General features: G+C 34.5%; 3 protein-coding genes across 3 annotated transcripts in view; 1 reads left to right on the top strand and 2 right to left on the bottom strand.

Annotated features, from left to right (window-relative positions):
• Positions 1–5,785, top strand: part of LOC143054575 (uncharacterized) — a 138,455-nt gene extending 132,670 nt beyond the window's left edge. The window contains exons 21-22 of the mRNA XM_076227596.1: positions 738–765; positions 2,711–5,785. Coding sequence (XP_076083711.1) covers positions 738–765; positions 2,711–3,084 — 402 coding nt within the window. The 3' untranslated portion in view covers positions 3,085–5,785. The remainder of the gene's footprint in view (positions 1–737; positions 766–2,710) is intronic.
• A 10,070-nt stretch (positions 5,786–15,855) lies between these two features.
• Positions 15,856–18,702, bottom strand: LOC143054568 (uncharacterized). Its single transcript, XM_076227590.1, has one exon. The coding sequence runs from the start codon at positions 18,697–18,699 to the stop codon at positions 15,871–15,873; it is 2,829 nt and encodes a 942-aa protein (XP_076083705.1). The 5' UTR covers positions 18,700–18,702; the 3' UTR covers positions 15,856–15,870.
• A 188-nt stretch (positions 18,703–18,890) lies between these two features.
• On the bottom strand, positions 18,891–19,812 carry LOC143055149 (uncharacterized). Its single transcript, XM_076228290.1, has one exon. The coding sequence runs from the start codon at positions 19,810–19,812 to the stop codon at positions 18,898–18,900; it is 915 nt and encodes a 304-aa protein (XP_076084405.1). The 3' UTR covers positions 18,891–18,897.
• Between the last annotated feature and the right edge of the window lie 1,231 nt (positions 19,813–21,043).

Below are 21,043 nucleotides of genomic sequence, written 5' to 3'. Positions count from 1 at the left end.
TTATAGATAGAGATAAACTGTAAACAGCAATAATGTACAGAAAAGTAAGACCTAAAAATAAGTCAACATGACCAAAATGGTCAATTGACCCCCTAAGGAGTTATTGCCCTTCATAGTAAATTTTTAACAATTTTCATAAAATTTGTAGATTTTCACTAACATTTTCCACAGAAACTTCTGTTATAGATAGAGATAATTGTAAGCAGCAAGAATGTTTAGTAAAGTAAAATCTACAAACACATCACCATCACCAAAACACAATTTTGTCATGAGTCCATCTGTGTCCTTTGTTTAATATTCACATAGACCAAGGTGAGCGACACAGGCTCTTTAGAGCCTCTAGTTTTATCTAAACATAATTTTTCAAGACAAAGTAACTTCTGTATTGTACCTCTCGAATCTGAAGTGGGTAATTGATGTTGAGAAGGTTCTTTTTTGTTGCTTGTGTGTTCTCTTGTTCCTTCTTTTGTTAATATATATCTGTTCCTGTTTCCTTTAACAGAATTTCTCTCAAATTCACATGCTTTATTTTGTTCTGTCAATTTTAAATAATATAAAGTATGTGCCAAATGCTAGGGTATCTTATCCTTAACTTTGCTTGCAGTACATCTAGTATATTATACCTTTAACATTATCCAACTGTTAAATTTTGGGCAGAAGTATTATAAGCAGGATACAGAAATACATGTTATCATGCATATTGTTGTCATTTCTTAATGTACGATTATATTTTATAGGTAAGAAGAGTCCGAGTAGCAGAAACAGGTATGTAACGGAAATGTAAAAGCAATGTTAATTCAGCTGTTCATAGGAATTTCCTTAATTCATGTTATTCATAGGAATTTCCTTAATTCATGTTATTCATATTAATTTGTTTTACCATTAAAATGTATTTGGAAATTATGGTATACACATAGATATGTAAACAAAACAAGGCAAAGATAGAAAATGTTTACATTTATTTATTATATCCTTATGTGATTAATTGCCTATTTTTTTTTACAATTTTTGCTTTTGCCTTTAACAATAAATATTGACATTTTTAAACTGATAAGGGACAACATCAAAATTTCAATGTAGGATAAAAAAAACTTCATTCACATAGTTTTTTCACTGACCCCCACACCTCCCTTCTTAACTTAAGGGGGTTCGCGGGTCTAAATCATTTATATAGGATTTCTCTATATTTTTCTATAAATGAACTTTATCTTATAGTTAATAAAAAAATAAAATAAAAAAGTGGGGTCACCGTTCATTTGCGCTCACAATCTGCCTTCGAAAGAAGCATACATTTTTGTAAAGGTGTTTTTTTTTCTGTTGAAGTAAGAGGAAAAATAAAGGTAATATCGAAATAAAAAAAAGAAATTTATTACAGAAATCGCTAAAATTTGACAATAATTTAGTTTAAGTACAGCTTATATGGAAATTATATTAAAAAAGATAGGTCACCGATGAGTTGAAAAAGATATTTCAATTTTAGAGCCAAAAAATGGCATTTTTCCACCAAAGGGAGATAATTTGGAAATTTTTCAATGATATATACATTTTGAAAGTCATCTGGGGCCAACACGAATTGATTGTTTTGAATGATTTTTGTACCATATGATAAAGTAACAACTACAAAAGGAAATAAATAAAATTTGTAATGAAAAACAAATGTTTGATTTTTTTCTGAAATTTTTATACCCTCGAGCCTCCTTAATTTGGGAAAAATTGATACCAATAGGGATATATGTAAAAATCGATTTTAGAAATACAAAACTTGCAGAATTTTAACACCCCCCACCCCCAAACTATTTGATTTAAGTTTTTTATCCTACATCGATCTTTTGATGTCGTCCCTAAATCAAATATAATTTGATCTTAATATTCAGTTCAAATATGACTGATTCCTGCTACTTCGAACATCAATTTTTAATATTTGCTTATTGTATCCCGCCTCTAGGCATAGAGTTCATTAAATAGAGGGACAGTCAAACTCACAAGTGTCACCCATGTCCAATACGTACTTCTGTCCTATTGGTCCGCCCATTATGTACATTTCAAAACTCCCTCTAACTATAATTTCTCTACACTACAAGTTATATGCTATGCTTATTATCACAAATCAAGTTCGAATTTGGGTGGCGTCACTTCTACAGTTCATGAGTGATGTCGTTTTATAAATATATAAAAGGATATTTTTTGTTTCCGTTTTGTAGCTTGAGTTTGTTTGCATCAACCAAATGTTATAAAATTTATACACAATGCGTAGTACCACGCATCCCAGATAAAGTTAGAAGTTGTATTGAATGGTGTCATTTTTCCACGCTTGAAACTCATGCCTCCAAACAATCATAAAAATTTCTGAATTTTTTTTCCGTTTTCTTACTTTAGTTTGTCTTCACCAAATGTTTTGTAACTTGAACACACCACTTATTACCACAAAACACTGATCAAATTCAAAATTGGGTTGCGACACTTTTTACTGTTCAGGAGATATGCTCCTTTATATTGCCGATTTTTTTAGAAAATTGTAGAGAATTATAACCACTAAAACAGATCGACTTTAAAGTGGGTAGCGTCTCTTTAACTATCTTGAGTTATGCCCCTTTTATAATTGAAATATTAGAATTCTGTCGGTTAAGGTCTCTAACTTTATTTTTACTCAACCAAATTACAAAACTGTGTCACATTTATTTTGAATTACTTTTATATACTGACATTTCAGACATTCCTTCGGAATACATGGATTGTATCCCAACCGATGAGATTTTGGATGCATTAGCACCACAAATTGGTCAGATATTTTTTCAACTTGGTGCTGAAATCGGATTGTCTATTCCAACACTAGAAAATATACAGAGCAATCATACCCACGACTTAGCAGCTCAGAATAGTGAAGTACTGTTCACATGGAGAAAAGACAGAACAGTGAAACCTACAATACGGGTCCTGGTACAGGCTTTAGTAAATGTTGGGAGAGGATCACTTTGTTTACAGGAAGTTTTAACGAATGTGGATCCTAACACTCTTAGAGAATCAGAAGAAGTGAGAGATAATGGTGCCATTTCCAAGAAACCAAACAAATGTTCAATAGCTTGAAAGTGGACACCACAGAGTACAGTTACAACAATAATGCAGGAGAAAAAGAAGACTGCAGCTAAGGAGAAAACTATAAAATGCAATCTGGTCTTATTGTTTCTGAAATACCTTCACTTTTGCATTTTACTTGTTCCATATATTCCCCGTGCAACAGGGGACATATGTATAGTCTTTGCCTGTCTGTTGTCCTTCCATCTGATACAACAATGCTAAGAGACTGTCAGACAGAAAGCTTTCATATATGTTCTTTATCATTTATTTTCATGTATTTGTTTTCCGTACTGTATTGTTATTTAGATTTCACAATTGAAAGCAGATTTAATAAGATTTTTTGGACATTGTAACGCAATTATTTTTTTCTTTTGGAATTGGTTTGATTAGTAAAGACAGAATAAACTCATGTTTACTGTTCCAGTGTTATGTTACTTGAATGTTTGAAAATTGCAAAATTTTGATGTTTCTATATAATTAATGGAGAAAATCTTTTTGTAATTGATTCGTAAAATTCTGGAATATTGGCAAGCTCGTGCAATATAAAACAATACTCTAGACAATATTCATGCAATAACCTATAATGTTGTAAAATTTATGTATTTTCAAGTGTATGCCTCCTCATATGATAATGTAATATAATAATGCATATATACTGTTTATTTTTTTACATATTTTGCATATATATATATATAGATATAAACTTGAACATGCAAATGATTATTTTTAGCTCACCTGGCCCGAAGGGCCAAGTGAGCTTTTCCCATCACTTGGCGTCCGGCGTCGTCCGGCGTTAACTTTTACAAAAATCTTCTCCTCTGAAACTACCGGGCCAAATTTAACCAAACTTGGCCACAATCATCATTGGGGTATCTAGTTTAAAAAATGTGTCCGGTAAACCGGTCAACCAACCAAGATGGCCGCCATAGCTAAAAATAGAACATAGTGATAAAATGTGGTTTTTGGCTTATAACTCAAAAACCAAAGCATTTAGAGCAAATCTGACGGGGTTAAATTGTTCAACAGGTCAAGATCTATCTGCCCTGAAATTTTCAGATGAATCGGACAACCCGTTGTTGGGTTGCTGCCCCTGAATTGGTAATTTTATGGAAATTTTACTGTTTTTGTTTATTATCTTGAATATTAGTATACATAAAGATAAACTGTAAACAGCAATAATGTTCAGAAAAGTAAGATTTACAAATAAGTCAACGTGACCGAAATGGTCAGTTGACCCCTTTAGGAGTAATTGCCCTTTATAGTCAATTTTTAACCATTTTTCGTAAATCTTAGTAATCTTTTAGAAAAATCTTCTCCTCTGAAACTACTGGGCCAAATTAATCCAAACTTGGCCACAATCATCTTTGGGGTATTTAGTTTAAAAAATGTGTCCAATGACCCGGCCATCCAACCAAGATGGCCCCCACGGCTAAAAATAGAACATAGGGGTAAAATGGAGTTTTGGGCTTATAACTCAAAAACCAAAGCATTTAGAGCAAATCTGAGAAGGGGTAAAATTGTCTATTAGGTCAAGATCTATCTTCCCTGAAACTTTCAGATGAATCGGACAACCTGTTGTTGGGTTGCTGCCCCTGAATTGGTAATTTTAAGGAAATTTTGCTGTTTTTGGTCATTATCTTGAATATTATTATAGATAGAGATAAACTGTAAACAGCAATAATGTTCAGCAAAGTAAGATTTACAAATAAGTGAACATGATTGAAATGGTCAGTTGACCCCCTAAGGAGTTATTGCTCTTTATAGTCAATTTTTAACCATTTTTCGTGAATCTTAGTAATCTTTTAGAAAAATCTTCTCCTCTGAAACTACTGGGCCAAATTAAACCAAACTTGGCCACAATCATCATTGGGGTATCTAGTTTAAAAAATGAGTCCAGTGACTCGGCCAACTAACCAAGATGGCTGCCATGGCTATAAATAGAACATAGGGGTAAAATGCAGTTTTTGGCTTATAACTCAAAGACCAAAGCATTTACAGCAAATTTGACAGGAGGAGAAATTGTTTGTCAGGTGAAAATCTGTCTGCCTTAGAATTTTCAGATGAATCGGATAACCGGTTGTTAAGTTGCTGCCCCTGAATTGGTAATTTTAAGGAAATTTGCCGTTTTTTTGTTATTATTTTGAATATTATTATAGAGATAAACTGTAAACAGCAATAATGTACAGCAAAGTAAGACCTAAAAATAAGTCAACATGACCAAAATGGTCAATTGACCCCCTAAGGAGTTATTGCCCTTTATAGTCAATTTTTAACAATTTTCATAAAATTTGTAAATTTTCCCTTACATTTTCCACTGAAACTACTGGGCCAAGTTCATTATAGATAGAGATTATTGTAAGCTGCAAGAATGTTTAGTAAAGTAAGATCTACAAACACACCACCATCACCAAAACACAATTTTGTCATGTGTCCTTTGTTTAATATTCACATAGACCAAGGTGAGCGACACAGGCTCTTTAGAGCCTCTAGTTTAATTTTTATTTATTGCAAACGTGCATATATAAAAAGTTGTCTCCCTTTATATAGGACACCATCTATAAGTACACATAGTATTAATAATGAAATTTGTATATATATGTTCACCATAATTTTAAAATATAAACAAGCTGTGTTTTTATTGTGTGATTCTCATTATGATTTATCATGTATAGTTACTGTATTATAAATGTATTAAAATTGTCAACATTTTTTTCTTTTTTTTTTCTTTTAATAATATATCATTAATGCACCTGTATTTTATTAACAAACCCACATTTGCTTGAAGATACTTTCAACCGCTAACATGTTAAACCCCACCATTTGCTGTATGTTTACGCCTGTCCCAAGTCAGGAGCCTGTACAAACAGTTTTTTATATATATATATATAAAGGACACTCCAAAAGCATCAAAAATATTCTTAAACTGAAAAAGTTGCAGATCAAAGATACGGAAGGGCATTTAAAAGTTGTCTTAAAGAAAAGCAGACGGTGCAATGGCAATGAAAGAAAAAGAAAAGGAAAAAACAAACATCAGTACACACAACTCCACACAGAAAAGCTAAGACATGAGAAACATCAACTTTATCAAAAACGGGTGATCACATGAGCTCTGGAAAGGTAAGAATGTTCTGGTCAACTAGTGACACCTGTCATGTTTTTTCTTGGCAAGCAAACATTTGGTGAAAATTCACATACGTTGATGTCACTGTCAAAGAAAAGATATAGATTGTGACTTAGACAATTAGACCAAATCTGTGGTCCTCCTTTACACGGATTTTCTTAACAATAACATGTATGTTATAAGTAATGACTTCAACTAAATCATGTTCAATACTGACAATAGATTTATTTATTGCAGCAAGCCTCTTTTCGGGCAGTTCATGTCATTAGTGGAATAGCTAGTTCCTCCTCTGATTTTAGGGAGTTCATGTCATTAGTGGAATAGCTAGTTCCTCCTCTGATTTTAGGTAGTTCGTGTCATTAGTGGAATAGCTAGTTCCTCCTCTGATTTTAGGGAGTTCGTGTCATTAGTGGAATAGCTAGTTCCTCCTCTGATTTTAGAAAGTTCATGTCATTAGTGGAATAGCTAGTTCCTCCTCTGATTTTAGGTAGTTCGTGTCATTAGTGGAATAGCTAGTTCCTCCTCTAATTTTAAGGAGTTCGTGTCATTAGTGGAATTGCTAGTTCCTCCTCTGATTTTAGGGAGTTCATGTCATTTAGTGGAATAGCTAATTCCTCCTCTGATTTTAGGTAGTTCGTGTCATTAGTGGAATAGATAGTTCCTCCTCTGATTTTAGGGAGTTCATGTCATTTAGTGGAATAGCTAGTTCCACCTCTGATTTTAGGGAGTTCATGTCATTAGTGGAATAGCTAGTTCCTCCACTGATTATAGGGAGTTCATGTCATTAGTGGAATAGCTAGTTCCACCTCTGTTTTTAAGGAGTTCATGTCATTAGTGGCTAGTTCCACCTCTGATTTTAGAAAGTTCATGTCATTAGTGGAATGGCTAGTTCCTCCTCTGGTTTTAGGTAGTTCGTGTCATTAGTGGAATAGCTAGTTCCTCCTCTGATTTTAGGTAGTTCGTGTCATTAGTGGAATAGCTAGTTCCTCCTCTGATTTTAGGGAGTTCGTGTCATTAGTGGAATAGCTAGTTCCTCCTCTGATTTTAGAAAGTTCATGTCATTAGTGGAATAGCTAGTTCCTCCTCTGATTTTAGGTAGTTCGTGTCATTAGTGGAATAGCTAGTTCCTCCTCTAATTTTAAGGAGTTCGTGTCATTAGTGGAATTGCTAGTTCCTCCTCTGATTTTAGGGAGTTCATGTCATTCAGTGGAATAGCTAATTCCTCCTCTGATTTTAGGTAGTTCGTGTCATTAGTGGAATAGCTAGTTCCTCCTCTGATTTTAGGGAGTTCATGTCATTTAGTGGAATAGCTAGTTCCACCTCTGATTTTAGGGAGTTCATGTCATTAGTGGAATAGCTAGTTCCTCCACTGATTATAGGGAGTTCATGTCATTAGTGGAATAGCTAGTTCCACCTCTGTTTTTAAGGAGTTCATGTCATTAGTGGCTAGTTCCACCTCTAATTTTAGAAAGTTCATGTCATTAGTGGAATGGCTAGTTCCTCCTCTGGTTTTAGGTAGTTCGTGTCATTAGTGGAATAGCTAGTTCCTCCTCTGATTTTAGGAAGTTCATGTCATTAGTGGAATAGCTAGATCCTCCTCTGATTTCAGGGAGTTCGTGTCATTAGTGGAATAGCTAGTTCCTCCTCTGATTTTAGGGAGTTCATGTCATTTAGTGGAATAGCTAGTTCCTCCTCTGATTTTAGGTAGTTCGTGTCATTAGTGGAATAGCTAGTTCCTCCTCTGATTTTAGGGAGTTCATGTCATTAAGTGGAATAGCTAGTTCCTCCTCTGATTTTAGGGAGTTTATGTCATTTAGTAGAATAGCTAGTTCCACCTCTGATTTTAGAAAGTTCGTGTCATTAGTGGAATAGCTAGTTCCTCCTCTGATTTTAGGTAGTTCGTGTCATTAGTGGAATAGCTAGTTCCTCCTCTGATTTTAGGGAGTTCATGTCATTAATGGAATAGCTAGTTCCTTCTCTGATTTTAGGGAGTTCATGTTATTTAGTGGAATAGCTAGTTCCACCTCTGATTTTAGGGAGTTCATGTCATTAGTGGAATAGCTAGTTCCTCCACTGATTTTAGGGAGTTCATGTCATTAGTGGAATAGCTAGTTCCTCCTCTGATTTTAGGTAGTTCGTGTCATTAGTGGAATAGCTAGTTCCACCTCTGATTTTTGGGAGTTCATGTCATTTAGTAGAATAGCTAGTTCCTCCTCTGATTTTAAGTAGTTCGTGCAATAGTGGAATAGCTAGTTCCTCCTCTGATTTTAGGGAGTTCATGTCATTAAGTGGAATTGCTAGTTCCTCCTCTGATTTTAGGGAGTTCATGTCATTTAGTGGAATAGCTACTTCCTCCTCTGATTTTAGGTAGTTCGTGTCATTAGTGGAATAGCTAGTTCCTCCTCTGATTTTAGGGAGTTCATGTCATTTAGTGGAATTGCTAGTTCCTCCTCTGATTTTAGAAGAGTTCAGGTCATTTAGTGGAATTGCTAGTTCCTCCTCTGATTTTAGGGAGTTCGTGTCATTTAGTGGAATAGCTAGTTCCTCCTCTGATTTTAGGGAGTTCGTGTCATTTAGTGGAATAGCTAGTTCCTCCTCTGATTTTAGGGAGTTCATGTCATTAGTGGAATAGCTAGTTCCTCCTTTGATTTTAGGGAGTTCATGTCATAAGTGGAATAGCTAGTTCCACTTCTGATTTTAGGGAGTTCATGTCATTAGTGGCTAGTTCCACCTCTGATTTTAGGTAGTTCGTGTCATTAGTGGAATAGCTAGTTCCTCCTCTGATTTTAGGGAGTTCATGTCATTTGGAAGAATAGCTAGTTCCTCCTCTGATTTTAGGGAGTTCATGTCATTTAGTGGAATAGCTAGTTCCTCCTCTGATTTTAGAAAGTTCATGTCATTAGTGGAATAGCTTGTTCCTCCTCTGATTTTAGGTAGTTCGTGTCATTCGTGGAATAGCTAGTTCCTCCTCTGATTTTAGGGAGTTCATGTCATAAGTGGAATAGCTAGTTCCTCCTCTGATTTTAGGGAGTTCATGTCATTAATGGAATAGCTAGTTCCTTCTCTGATTTTAGGGAGTTCATGTTATTTAGTGGAATAGCTAGTTCCACCTCTGATTTTAGGGAGTTCATGTCATTAGTGGAATAGCTAGTTCCTCCACTGATTTTAGGGAGTTCATGTCATTAGTGGAATAGCTAGTTCCTCCTCTGATTTTAGGTATTTCGTGTCATTAGTGGAATAGCTAGTTCCACCTCTGATTTTAGGGAGTTCATGTCATTTAGTAGAATAGCTAGTTCCTCCTCTGATTTTAAGTAGTTCGTGCAATAGTGGAATAGCTAGTTCCTCCTCTGATTTTAGGGAGTTCATGTCATTAAGTGGAATTGCTAGTTCCTCCTCTGATTTTAGGGAGTTCATGTCATTTAGTGGAATAGCTACTTCCTCCTCTGATTTTAGGTAGTTCGTGTCATTAGTGGAATAGCTAGTTCCTCCTCTGATTTTAGGGAGTTCATGTCATTTAGTGGAATTGCTAGTTCCTCCTCTGATTTTAGAAGAGTTCAGGTCATTTAGTGGAATTGCTAGTTCCTCCTCTGATTTTAGGGAGTTCGTGTCATTTAGTGGAATAGCTAGTTCGTCCTCTGATTTTAGGGAGTTCGTGTCATTTAGTGGAATAGCTAGTTCCTCCTCTGATTTTAGGGAGTTCATGTCATTAGTGGAATAGCTAGTTCCTCCTTTGATTTTAGGGAGTTCATGTCATAAGTGGAATAGCTAGTTCCACCTCTGATTTTAGGGAGTTCATGTCATTAGTGGCTAGTTCCACCTCTGATTTTAGGTAGTTCGTGTCATTAGTGGAATAGCTAGTTCCTCCTCTGATTTTAGGGAGTTCATGTCATTTGGAAGAATAGCTAGTTCCTCCTCTGATTTTAGGGAGTTCATGTCATTTAGTGGAATAGCTAGTTCCTCCTCTGATTTTAGAAAGTTCATGTCATTAGTGGAATAGCTTGTTCCTCCTCTGATTTTAGGTAGTTCGTGTCATTCGTGGAATAGCTAGTTCCTCCTCTGATTTTAGGGAGTTCATGTCATTAGTGGAATAGCTAGTTCCTCCTTTGATTTTAGGGAGTTCATGTCATAAGTGGAATAGCTAGTTCCTCCTCTGATTTTAGGGAGTTCATGTCATTTAGTGGAATTGCTAGTTCCTCCTCTGATTTTAGGGAGTTCATGTCATTTAGTGGAATTGCTAGTTTCTCCTCTGATTTTAGGGAGTTCATGTCATTTAGTGGAATAGCTAGTTCCTCCTCTGATTTTAGGTAGTTCATGTCATTAGTAGAATAGCTAGTTACTCCTCTGATTTTAGGGAGTTCATGTCATTAGTGGAATAGCTAGTTCCTCCTCTGATTTAGGGAGTTCATGTCATTAGTTCCTTCTCAGATTTTAGGGATTTCAGGTCACTTTTAGAACAGCTAGTTCCTCCTTTAGGAGCATATGTCATTAGTGGAATAGCTAGTTACTCCTCTGATTTTAAGGAGTGCATGTCACTTTTGGAACAGCTAGTTCCTACACAGGTTTAACAGAGTTCAAGTCCCAATTGAAGCAGCATGTCCTTCTACGTGTTTAAGAGAGTTCGTGTTTCAAGCAAAGCAGCTAGTTTCTTGTAGAGCAGCTAGTTCTCATACTGGATTGATATCGAGTTCATGTCACTTGTGGATCAGTTATTTCCTCCACAGGTTAAAAATAGTTCGTCACTTGTGGAGCAGCTAGTTCCATCATTTGTTTAAAGGAGTTCATGGCACTAGGTGATCAGGAATACATTCAGATGCTGATGCACGATTTTGAAAGGGGCCAACGTTTGGTGGGACATGCAAAACGTCTATGCGTTAGCCATATATGTAGTTCTATAAAAGAGTCTGCTCCCCCTTAACCTCCACTTTATAGAAGGCCACGTTCACAGTCTGAGTGGTCTGATTAGTATAAGAAACAAGATCTACCAAAAAATCAATCGGCTGTCGACTCCATATTGCCCCTACATGACAATTTTCACCCATTTTTTTGTAAAGAAAAACTAAAACTATTAAAACTATCAGATAAAGCAAAACTGTAAAACTATTAAAACTATCAGATAAAGCAAAACTGTTAAACTATTAAAACTATCAGATAAAGCAAAACTGTCAAACTATTAAAACCATCAGATAAAGCAAAACTGTAAAATTATTAAAACTATCAGATAAAGCAAAACTGTAAAACTATTAAACCATCAGATAAAGCAATACCGTAAAACTATTAAAACCATCAGATAAAGCAAAACTGTAAAATTATTAAAACTATCAGATAAAGCAAAACTGTAAAACTATTAAACCATCAGATAAAGCAATACCGTAAAACTATTAAAACCATCAGATAAAGCAAAACTGCAAATTTATTAAAACTATCAGATAAAGCAAAACTGTAAAACTATTAAAACTATCAGATAAAGCAAAACTGTAAAACTTAAAACTATCAGATAAAGTAAAACTGTAAAACTATTAAAACCATCAGATAGAGCAAAACTGTAAAACTATTAAAACTATCAGATAAAGCAAAACAGTAAAACTATTAAAACCATCAGATAAAGCAATACTGTAAAACTATTAAAACTATCAGATAAAGCAAAACTGTAAAACTATTAAAACTATCAGATAGAGCAATACTGTAAAACTATTAAAACTGTCAGATAGAGCAAAACTGTAAAACTATTAAAACTATCAGATAGAGCAATACTATATAACTATTAAAACTATCAGATAAAGCAATACTGTAAAACTATTAAAACTATCAGATAAAGCAATACTGTAAAACTTAAAACTATCAGATAAAGCAAAACTGTAAAACTATTAAAACTATCAGATAGAGCAAAACTATAAAACTATTAAAACTATCAGATAAAGCAAAACTGTAAAACTATTATAACTTTCAGATAGAGCAATACTGTAAAACTATTAAAACCATCAGATAGAGCAAAACTATAAAACTATTAAAACTATCAGATAGAGCAATACTGTAAAACTATTAAAACCATCAGATAGAGCAAAACTGTAAAACTATTAAAACTATCAGATAGAGCAAAACTGTAAAACTATTAAAACTATCAGATAGAGCAAAACTATAAAACTATCAGATAAAGCAAAACTGTAAAACTATTCAAACTATCAGATAAAGTAAAACTGTAAAACTATTAAAACCATCAGATAGAGCAAAACTGTAAAACTATTAAATCTATCAGATAAAGCAAAACTGTAAAACTATTAAAACCATCAGATAAAGCAATACTGTAAAACTATTAAAACTATCAGATAAAGCAAAACTGTAAAACTATTAAAACTATCAGATAGAGCAATACTGTAAAACTATTAAAACTGTCAGATAGAGCATAACTGTAAAACTATTAAAACTATCAGATAGAGCAATACTATATAACTATTAAAACTATCAGATAAAGCAATACTGTAAAACTATTAAAACTATCAGATAAAGCAATACTGTAAAACTATTAAAACTATCAGATAAAGCAACACTGTAAAACTATTAAAACTATCAGATAGAGCAAAACTATAAAACTATTAAAACTATCAGATAAAGAAAAACTGTAAAACTATTAAAACTATCAGATAGAGCAATACTGTAAAACTATTAAAACCATCAGATAGAGCAAAACTATAAAACTATTAAAACTATCAGATAATGCAATACTGTAAAACTATTAAAACCATCAGATAGAGCAAAACTGTAAAACTATTAAAACTATCAGATAGAGCAAAACTGTAAAACTATTAAAACTATCAGATAGAGCAAAACTATAAAACTATTAAAACTATCAGATAAAGCAAAACTGTAAAACTATTAAAACTATCAGATAGAGCAATACTGTAAAACTATTAAAACCATCAGATAGAGCAAAACTATAAAACTATTATCAGCAGGTGAAGATCAATTCGTTGGGTAACATGAAACTTTAGTCACCATTATAAAAGAGATTGCTTTTAAATGATGATTTTACTTTGGCTTGAAACTGAAAAAGGTAAACATTATCAGCAAGACTAGATGTACAAATAAGTCAACGTAGCTTTAATAGTCATTCAGCTCATAGGTTTGGACTTTTACCATGAATGATATTTTTTTCCAGTAGTTTTGAGATTTTGTTTGCAGATGACTATAAAAAAGAAAGTACCAAGACCTATTTATGTGTCAACAAGGTTGAAATAGTCCGGCATCTCCTCATGGAATTCAATGATTGCACATTATTGATGATCATTTACAATTTGTAGGGAAACATTGAGAAAAGTGTAAAAAAACAAAAATAAGCAGGAAAAATCTACAAAAAGTTAATGAAACACATATATGATAATTGACTTCATAATTTTAACATTCAGTTTAGTTTTTTTAAATAGTAACTTACCTTAATACAGATATACGCCAAAGATCAACACCGTTTTTCTAAGACAGAATATCTGTCTGTTAATTTTTTGTGTTGTTGAGTTGCTGTCTCATTCAGGTATAATAAACTGTCTAACAGGTCTATAATGACCTGTTGTTAGCAACATTTTTGTCTGTTTCAAACATTCCCGTCATTTTTCAGTGGCAGTCTAAATTACCCGCCCTGTATCTTGTTCGATCTACATGTACCTTGCAGCACCTACCTATAGTAAAAGTATTTCTTGTCCTTCATCCTGGATGAACTATTTGCCACTGGATATTAAGCAAACACGAATCAATCAAACGATCAGTGACGTATACCCTAGATCTCTTTTTAGTCAAATGTTTAATCCATTTTGTCGTATTTCTTACCATATAACAAGTTGAACGTAATTATTGAATGGTACGTTTTGATGATATCCGCTTAGTAAATGAAGGACAACTTCACCATCCTTAATACCTGCACGGAATATCAATTATCATACATGTATCATCAGTATGTGAACCAGAAACTTATGTGTTATATGGGACACTATGGTGTGAACCTGAAAGTACACACATGAAGATGTAACACTATAAACTGTTATTAATTTACTATTAAAAGTCCTCTTTTTGACGCATAATAAAATGATTTATAATTAATTCTAGACTCGCGGTTATGAAATACTCCACATATTGAAGAGAACTCTGCCAAAAATTTTACGTCCGGTTTCTTTTTAATTTTTAGATTGGTTTAGTTTATGTCTAGTGTCTAGCGTTTAAGTCCTTATTTTGATCTCTATAGATTGGTCTAATTTCTGTGTAGAAGTGTCTAATGTTTTAGTCCGTATCTGATTTCTAGATTGGTTTATTTTATGTGTAGTTGTGTCTAGCGTTTAAATCCTTATTTTGATTTCTATAGATTGGTCTGATTTCTGTGTAGAAGTGTCCAATGTTTTAGTCCGTATCTGATGTCACGGACGGACGGATGGATAAGTCTTTCAGTGCTATTTTACAATATTGACTAAAGAATCAACGATTAGAATAAATAAATTATTTAATAAACAAACAAAAAAAAAACAATTAAGAAGAAAATATACATCAAATTATTCTAAATATTAAAGTTCAAATAAATAGTTCAACAGCTTCAGTAGTTTGTATATCCAGATTACTTCCCTTTGTATCGTTATGACGGTTATGGTATCGTTATGACGGTTATGGTATCGTTATGACGGTTATGGTATCGTGCACGACAGTTCCACTATAATATGTAGATGTGTTGTTTGGTGAATTATGTATGAATGCGTTCAATCCATATGACCACTCCTTAACACCGCAGCATTGTATCACTCTGGTGCAGGCTGGAACCTCGGAATTGATGCACTAATACAGTAGAACCATTGTAGGTTAAATTTAGCTATCAAATATGAAAATGCTCTAACGAGTGTGGCATCCTTCCACACGAAAATCCCAAGCAGAAATAAAATGACAACGTGTCCAAAGAACGCATCTGACCACTGTTTAAAAATAGCCAAACCTGTCCGAAGAACTCGATTGACCACTATTTCAAAATAGTCAACAGGTGTGTAAATAGGCTAAGCCTAATCAGTGTGCGTTTAAACACAGGTGAACCAAACTTAGGCCAAACGTACATATATACATAAAAGCGTATGTTAAAACTATGTATAAAATAAACTGTGAAAAAAAGGCGTCCTGCGCAAAGACTGCAAGTGCAATTCTCTGGTCATTACGACAATTTCACAATCATTATCTATATACAAGTTTGACTGAATAAATATGTGAATTACTCTATAAAATTCATCTGGATCGTGACATCACCTCCCCAATTTAAGAAAGTATTCTTACTTTTATTTATCTCCACGATCCTATATACGACTCAAAAAATCTGCTCCAACGTTGTCCTTTCCTTTGATGGCAACAATCTTGAACCTATACGGCTGTAACAAGAGTGACCATCTCATCAATCGAGCATTTGCAATTTTAGACTTTTGCAAATATATCAAAGGTTGATGGTCTGTCTCCAATATAAACTGTTTACCATATAAATACCTTTGAAATTTGTTGATTGCCCATACAATGGCTAGGCATTCTTTCTCGATAGTGGAGTAATTTCGTTCACTAGCTTTCAGTTTTTTACTAGCGTACGATACAGGCAATCTAGTATTACCTTCATCCTGTGGCAGTATAGCGCCTACTCCGTTATCAGAAGCATCAGTTTGAAAGATAAATACCTAAGAAAAGTTCGGCAACTTTAAAACAGGAGCTTTTACTAATGCATTCTTCAAACTTGAAAATGCTTTTTCATGAATATCTTCCCAACGTACCTGATTTGGTTGTACCTTTTTCGTCAGTTCAGTAAGCGGACTAGCTATATCTGAGAAATTGGGAACAAACTTTCTGTAAAATTCAGCCATGCCAATGAAGCTTCTGACTTGTTTCTTGGTTGTAGGCCTATGAGCATTTTTGATTACCTCAATTTTATCTGGATTTGGTGAAAGACGATCTGTTCCAACAATGTGACCTAAAACTTCAAGACTGCTATACGCTATATAACACTTTGAGGGTCTTGCTGACAAATTAGCAGATGCCAACCTCTCAAATACACTCTCCAAAACCTCCATATGGTGATTGAAAGAACGTGTGTACACTATAATATCGTCAACAAAGTTATCAACGTTTTCCAACCCTTCTAAAACTTTTCTCATACAACGTACAAAAGTAGCACCACTATAGACCAGGCCAAATGGCAGAACCTTGAATTGGAACAATCCTCTAGGTGTTTGGAATGCTGTTTTGGGTTTTGCAGCATCCACAAGACTAATTTGCCAATATCCCTTGGTTAAATCAATTTTAGATATAAACTGATAACCAGACAACTTTGAAAACATCTCTTCTATATTACCCATCGTTTCTGCATCGAAAATTGTAATACTATTTAAACCTCTGAAATCTATACAAAACCGATTACTCTGATCTTTCTTCTTCACAATCACAAATGGACTTGAATAAGGACTATCTGATCGCTCGATGATATCCATTTCTATCATCTTATCGACTTCCTTATTTACCGTGTGTAGCATAGCATATGGTATGGGATAAGGTTTAAATCGAACAGGATCATCAGAAGTCAACTTGATATCGTGCTGTAGTACATTTGTCCTACCTGGAATATCTGTCAACACGTGTGAGAACTTATCTAGTAAACACTGTACCTTAACTGTTTCATTTGCTTTTAAAGCTTCGTTGATATGAACATCTCGTAATGTCTCCTTAGCAACTGCAACAGGCGTTTCGATTAACTCACTTTCGTAATTGTCCACATCGTCTGTATCTTCATTTTCGAGATCTATAACTGATACTGTAGCAACAAAACTTACCTTGTGATCTGGTGCACTAACGCACACGTTAGTTTGCTCACGTTCAACATACAGTTTCAACATGTTGACATGAAACATTTTAAGTTTACCTCTCATATCAATTCTGTAATCAAGATCACTTATCTTTTCTACTATAGAGAATGGTCCTTTCCAATGCATCAGCAACTTATTTGCTTTAGTAGGTAGTAGCACCAATACCTTTTGACCTACCTTCATCTTTCTTGAACATGACTTTCTGTTATATATACGTGACTGTTTACGTGAAGCTTTCTCCAAATTTTGTTTAACCAATTCACAAGTCGATTCCAATCTTTCTCGTAAATTGATAACATACTCGTATGTGGACCTCACTTCAGGATCAGTAATTTCTCTAGTCCACAATTCTTTAAGAATTGTCATTGGACCTCTAACTGGCCAACCATATACCAATTCAAATGGGGAAAATAAAACACTCTCCTGAGGTACTTCTCTGTAGGCAAATAATGCTGGTCCTAAATACTTATCCCAATCTCGCGGACGTTCTGCACATAGTCGCTTCAACATCAGCTTCATCGTACCGTTAAACCTTTCAACGAGTCCGTTACACATAGGATGATACGGTGTAGTAGTAAACTGCCGAAGAGAAATCAGTCTACTCACCTCAGACATTAAATTGGAAGTAAATTGTGCGCCCATATCTGTCAACATCTCTCTTGGAAAACCTACCCTACAAAATATATCAATCAATGCTTCCGCTACCCTTTCTGTCTCGATAGATGGTAACGCTACTCCTTCTGGATACCTTGTAGCGTAATCAACAAGAGTTAGTATATAACGATTTCCTTTATCAGTTACTGGTACTAAAGGTCCAACTATATCTACAGCTACTCTGCGAAAAGGTACATCTATGATAGGGGTTTTACCCAAAGGGGCTCTAACTTGCTTACCTTTTGGTACAGTGCGTTGGCAAATATCACAGGACTGGCAATACCGCTTGACATCGGATTCAACTCCTGGCCAGTAAAACTCTGATAATACACGATATACTGTACGTCGTGTAGCCATATGTCCAGCCATTAATGACTCGTGTGCTAATTTCATGACATCGCTTCTATAAACTTCAGGAACGACCAACTGACGGAATAACTTACCATTTTCTACTTTTGGTGACATAAATTCTCTATACACAAGTTTCTTCTTCACTATGTAATTTACTTTTGTACCATTGGTCTTCTCAAAGTTTCTGCCTTCAGCAACATACTGTCTAAGCTTCGACAAACTTGCATCAGACTGCTGTTCATTCTCAATGTCCTCTAGACTAACATCCTTAATACTTCCTGGAACTTTTAATTTCGGATATGGATTATCTCTATTCTTCGCTTGCTGTCGAGTTACTACACTTACCGACGGAGATATATCGGGATCATAAGGCTCCCTAGCACCATCTATGTTTCCTATAATAACATCATACAATGGTTGTTCCATACACCATGCTTTTACTTCACCTTGATAATAAGGACTGTCTATAGTAATTATAGCTATAGGTACTTTAACACTCGATCCATCAGCTAATACGCATGTCTGATAATCATCTAGAAAACAATCTATACTTACAAGACTTTTCTTTATAACGACTCCATTACATCCTGTATCGCGAAGTACTGTCACAACACGGTTACCTAACTTACCTTTAGCTACAGGCATTTTGATTGGTTTCTTTTCACACTGTTCAGGTATTGTAAGACTACTAACCTGTGTAGTAATAATGCTATCAGTTAGAGTAATAACATTACCGCAAATAGGAGTTTCCTTTACTCGTGAACCACTATTCTGTATATTACCAACTTTGTTTTTTAATAATGGACAGTTCGATATCAAGTGATCTGATTTGTTGCACTTAAATCACTTTCTATCAAATCTGTTTCCACCACCATAACCTCCTGTATGTCTATTTCTATCTCTGTCACTTTGCTTTGGCGGTTCTTGGTTCCGTGCATTGTTGGGTTTTTGAGACGGCTGTGGCTTACCTTTTTGAGTCTGATTTGTAAGTGATACTATATTTACTCGCCTTGCCTCCTTAAATTGATCAGCATACCGAGTCATATCATCTATGGACTTCGGTACTCTCTCTTTCAGCAATAACATTACCTCGTTATTACATATGTGTAAAAACTGATCTCTTAACATAAGATCATAAAGTCCATCAAACGTCTTCAAAACATTAGACATATCAATCCACCTACTAAAATAACTACCCAAACGAACAGAAAACTGTTGAAACGTTTCACCAAACTCTGGACGACAAGATCTAAACTTCTGCTTAAAACCATCTTCAGTCATGTTATACCTCTTCAACAAACATGTCTTAAAAGCATCATAATCTAATGCTTGATCTGATGGCATCAAAGCGTACACATTTAATGCATTACCTTTAAGAAGTGCACTCAAATGAGTAGCCCATATTGATTTGTCCCATTTTTGCGATATAGCATACCTTTCATAACGACGCAAATATGCATCCATATCATCAGTACCTTCCTCAAAAGGAGGTAGTTTAGGTACCTTTGAGGGGTTAACATTACCTTTTTCTTCCCTGTGTTTTTCAGTTTCAAATAAACGAGTATTATCTAGCCTTTTCAATTCCAATTCATGTTCTAATCTTACCTTTTCAACTTCCCATTCTTCCTGCTCTCTTTCTCTTTCAAAACGTCTATCATCGCGTTGTTTCGCCTGTTGTGACTCAATGAACCTAATTAAATCTTCATTGGCGAACCCCAATGACTCACCATACTGTCGTAACTCTTTTAGACTCTCCATGATTGATTCCTGCTAATATGACTTGCTATGTAACAATAAACTAGACCAAGGATAATGCTAAATATATCACATATCTATATCTCGTAACACTACGCTTTAGTATCACAATTGACCATAGCCTGGTCCACAAGTGTCAATCGCAACACAAAATAAACAATAGCCTTAGTCTAAATTTACTCTAAATAACAATACCTACATTAAATCTACTGTTTGTACTTGCAGCGTGCAACAACACCGAGGCAATGTAGTGTAGAAATTTTACAAATTCTGAGGTTCCAAACTATCAGGATATTCTGTCGACATTACAGTTTCTGAAAAATACAATAGTAAGCTTTACTACTCGTTATAAATGTATATTCAATGTATAAAACAAATAATAATTATTCTATAGAAAATATAAATTTAACTTCAAAATGTATAAGAAAAAAAACACTTCAGACTTATCCCACTTCTGACACCAATTGTCACGGACGGACGGATGGATAAGTCTTTCAGTGCTATTTTACAATATTGACTAAAGAATCAACGATTAGAATAAATAAATTATTTAATAAACAAACAAAAAAAAAACCAACTAAGAAGAAAATATACATCAAATTATTCTAAATATTAAAGTTCAAATAAATAGTTCAACAGCTTCAGTAGTTTGTATATCCAGATTACTTCCCTTTGTATCGTTATGACGGTTATGGTATCGTTATGACGGTTATGGTATCGTGCACGACAGTTCCACTATAATATGTAGATGTGTTGTTTGGTGAATTATGTATGAATGCGTTCAATCCATATGACCACTCCTTAACACCGCAGCATTGTATCACTCTGGTGCAGGCTGGAACCTCGGAATTGATGCACTAATACAGTAGAACCATTGTAGGTTAAATTTAGCTATCAAATATGAAAATGCTCTAACGAGTGTGGCATCCTTCCACACGAAAATCCCAAGCAGAAATAAAATGACAACGTGTCCAAAGAACGCATCTGACCACTGTTTAAAAATAGCCAAACCTGTCCGAAGAACTCGATTGACCACTATTTCAAAATAATCAACAGGTGTGTAAATAGGCTAAGCCTAATCAGTGTGCGTTTAAACACAGGTGAACCAAACTTAGGCCAAACGTACATATATACATAAAAGCGTATGTTAAAACTATGTATAAAATAAACTGTGAAAAAAAGGCGTCCTGCGCAAAGACTGCAAGTGCAATTCTCTGATCATTACGACAATTTC

This window comes from Mytilus galloprovincialis, chromosome 12 (genome assembly GCF_965363235.1).
Source record: "Mytilus galloprovincialis chromosome 12, xbMytGall1.hap1.1, whole genome shotgun sequence".
NCBI lineage: Eukaryota > Metazoa > Mollusca > Bivalvia > Mytilida > Mytilidae > Mytilus > Mytilus galloprovincialis.
Note: the sequence above shows the minus strand (reverse complement) of the source record. Positions and strands in the feature narration are given on the sequence as shown.

Excerpts from the sequence above, each read along its gene's own strand:
- LOC143054568 (XM_076227590.1), bottom strand. The coding sequence starts at position 18,699 with ATGCCTGTAGCTAAAGGTAAGTTAGGTAACCGTGTTGTGACAGTACTT.
- LOC143055149 (XM_076228290.1), bottom strand. The coding sequence starts at position 19,812 with ATGGAGAGTCTAAAAGAGTTACGACAGTATGGTGAGTCATTGGGGTTC.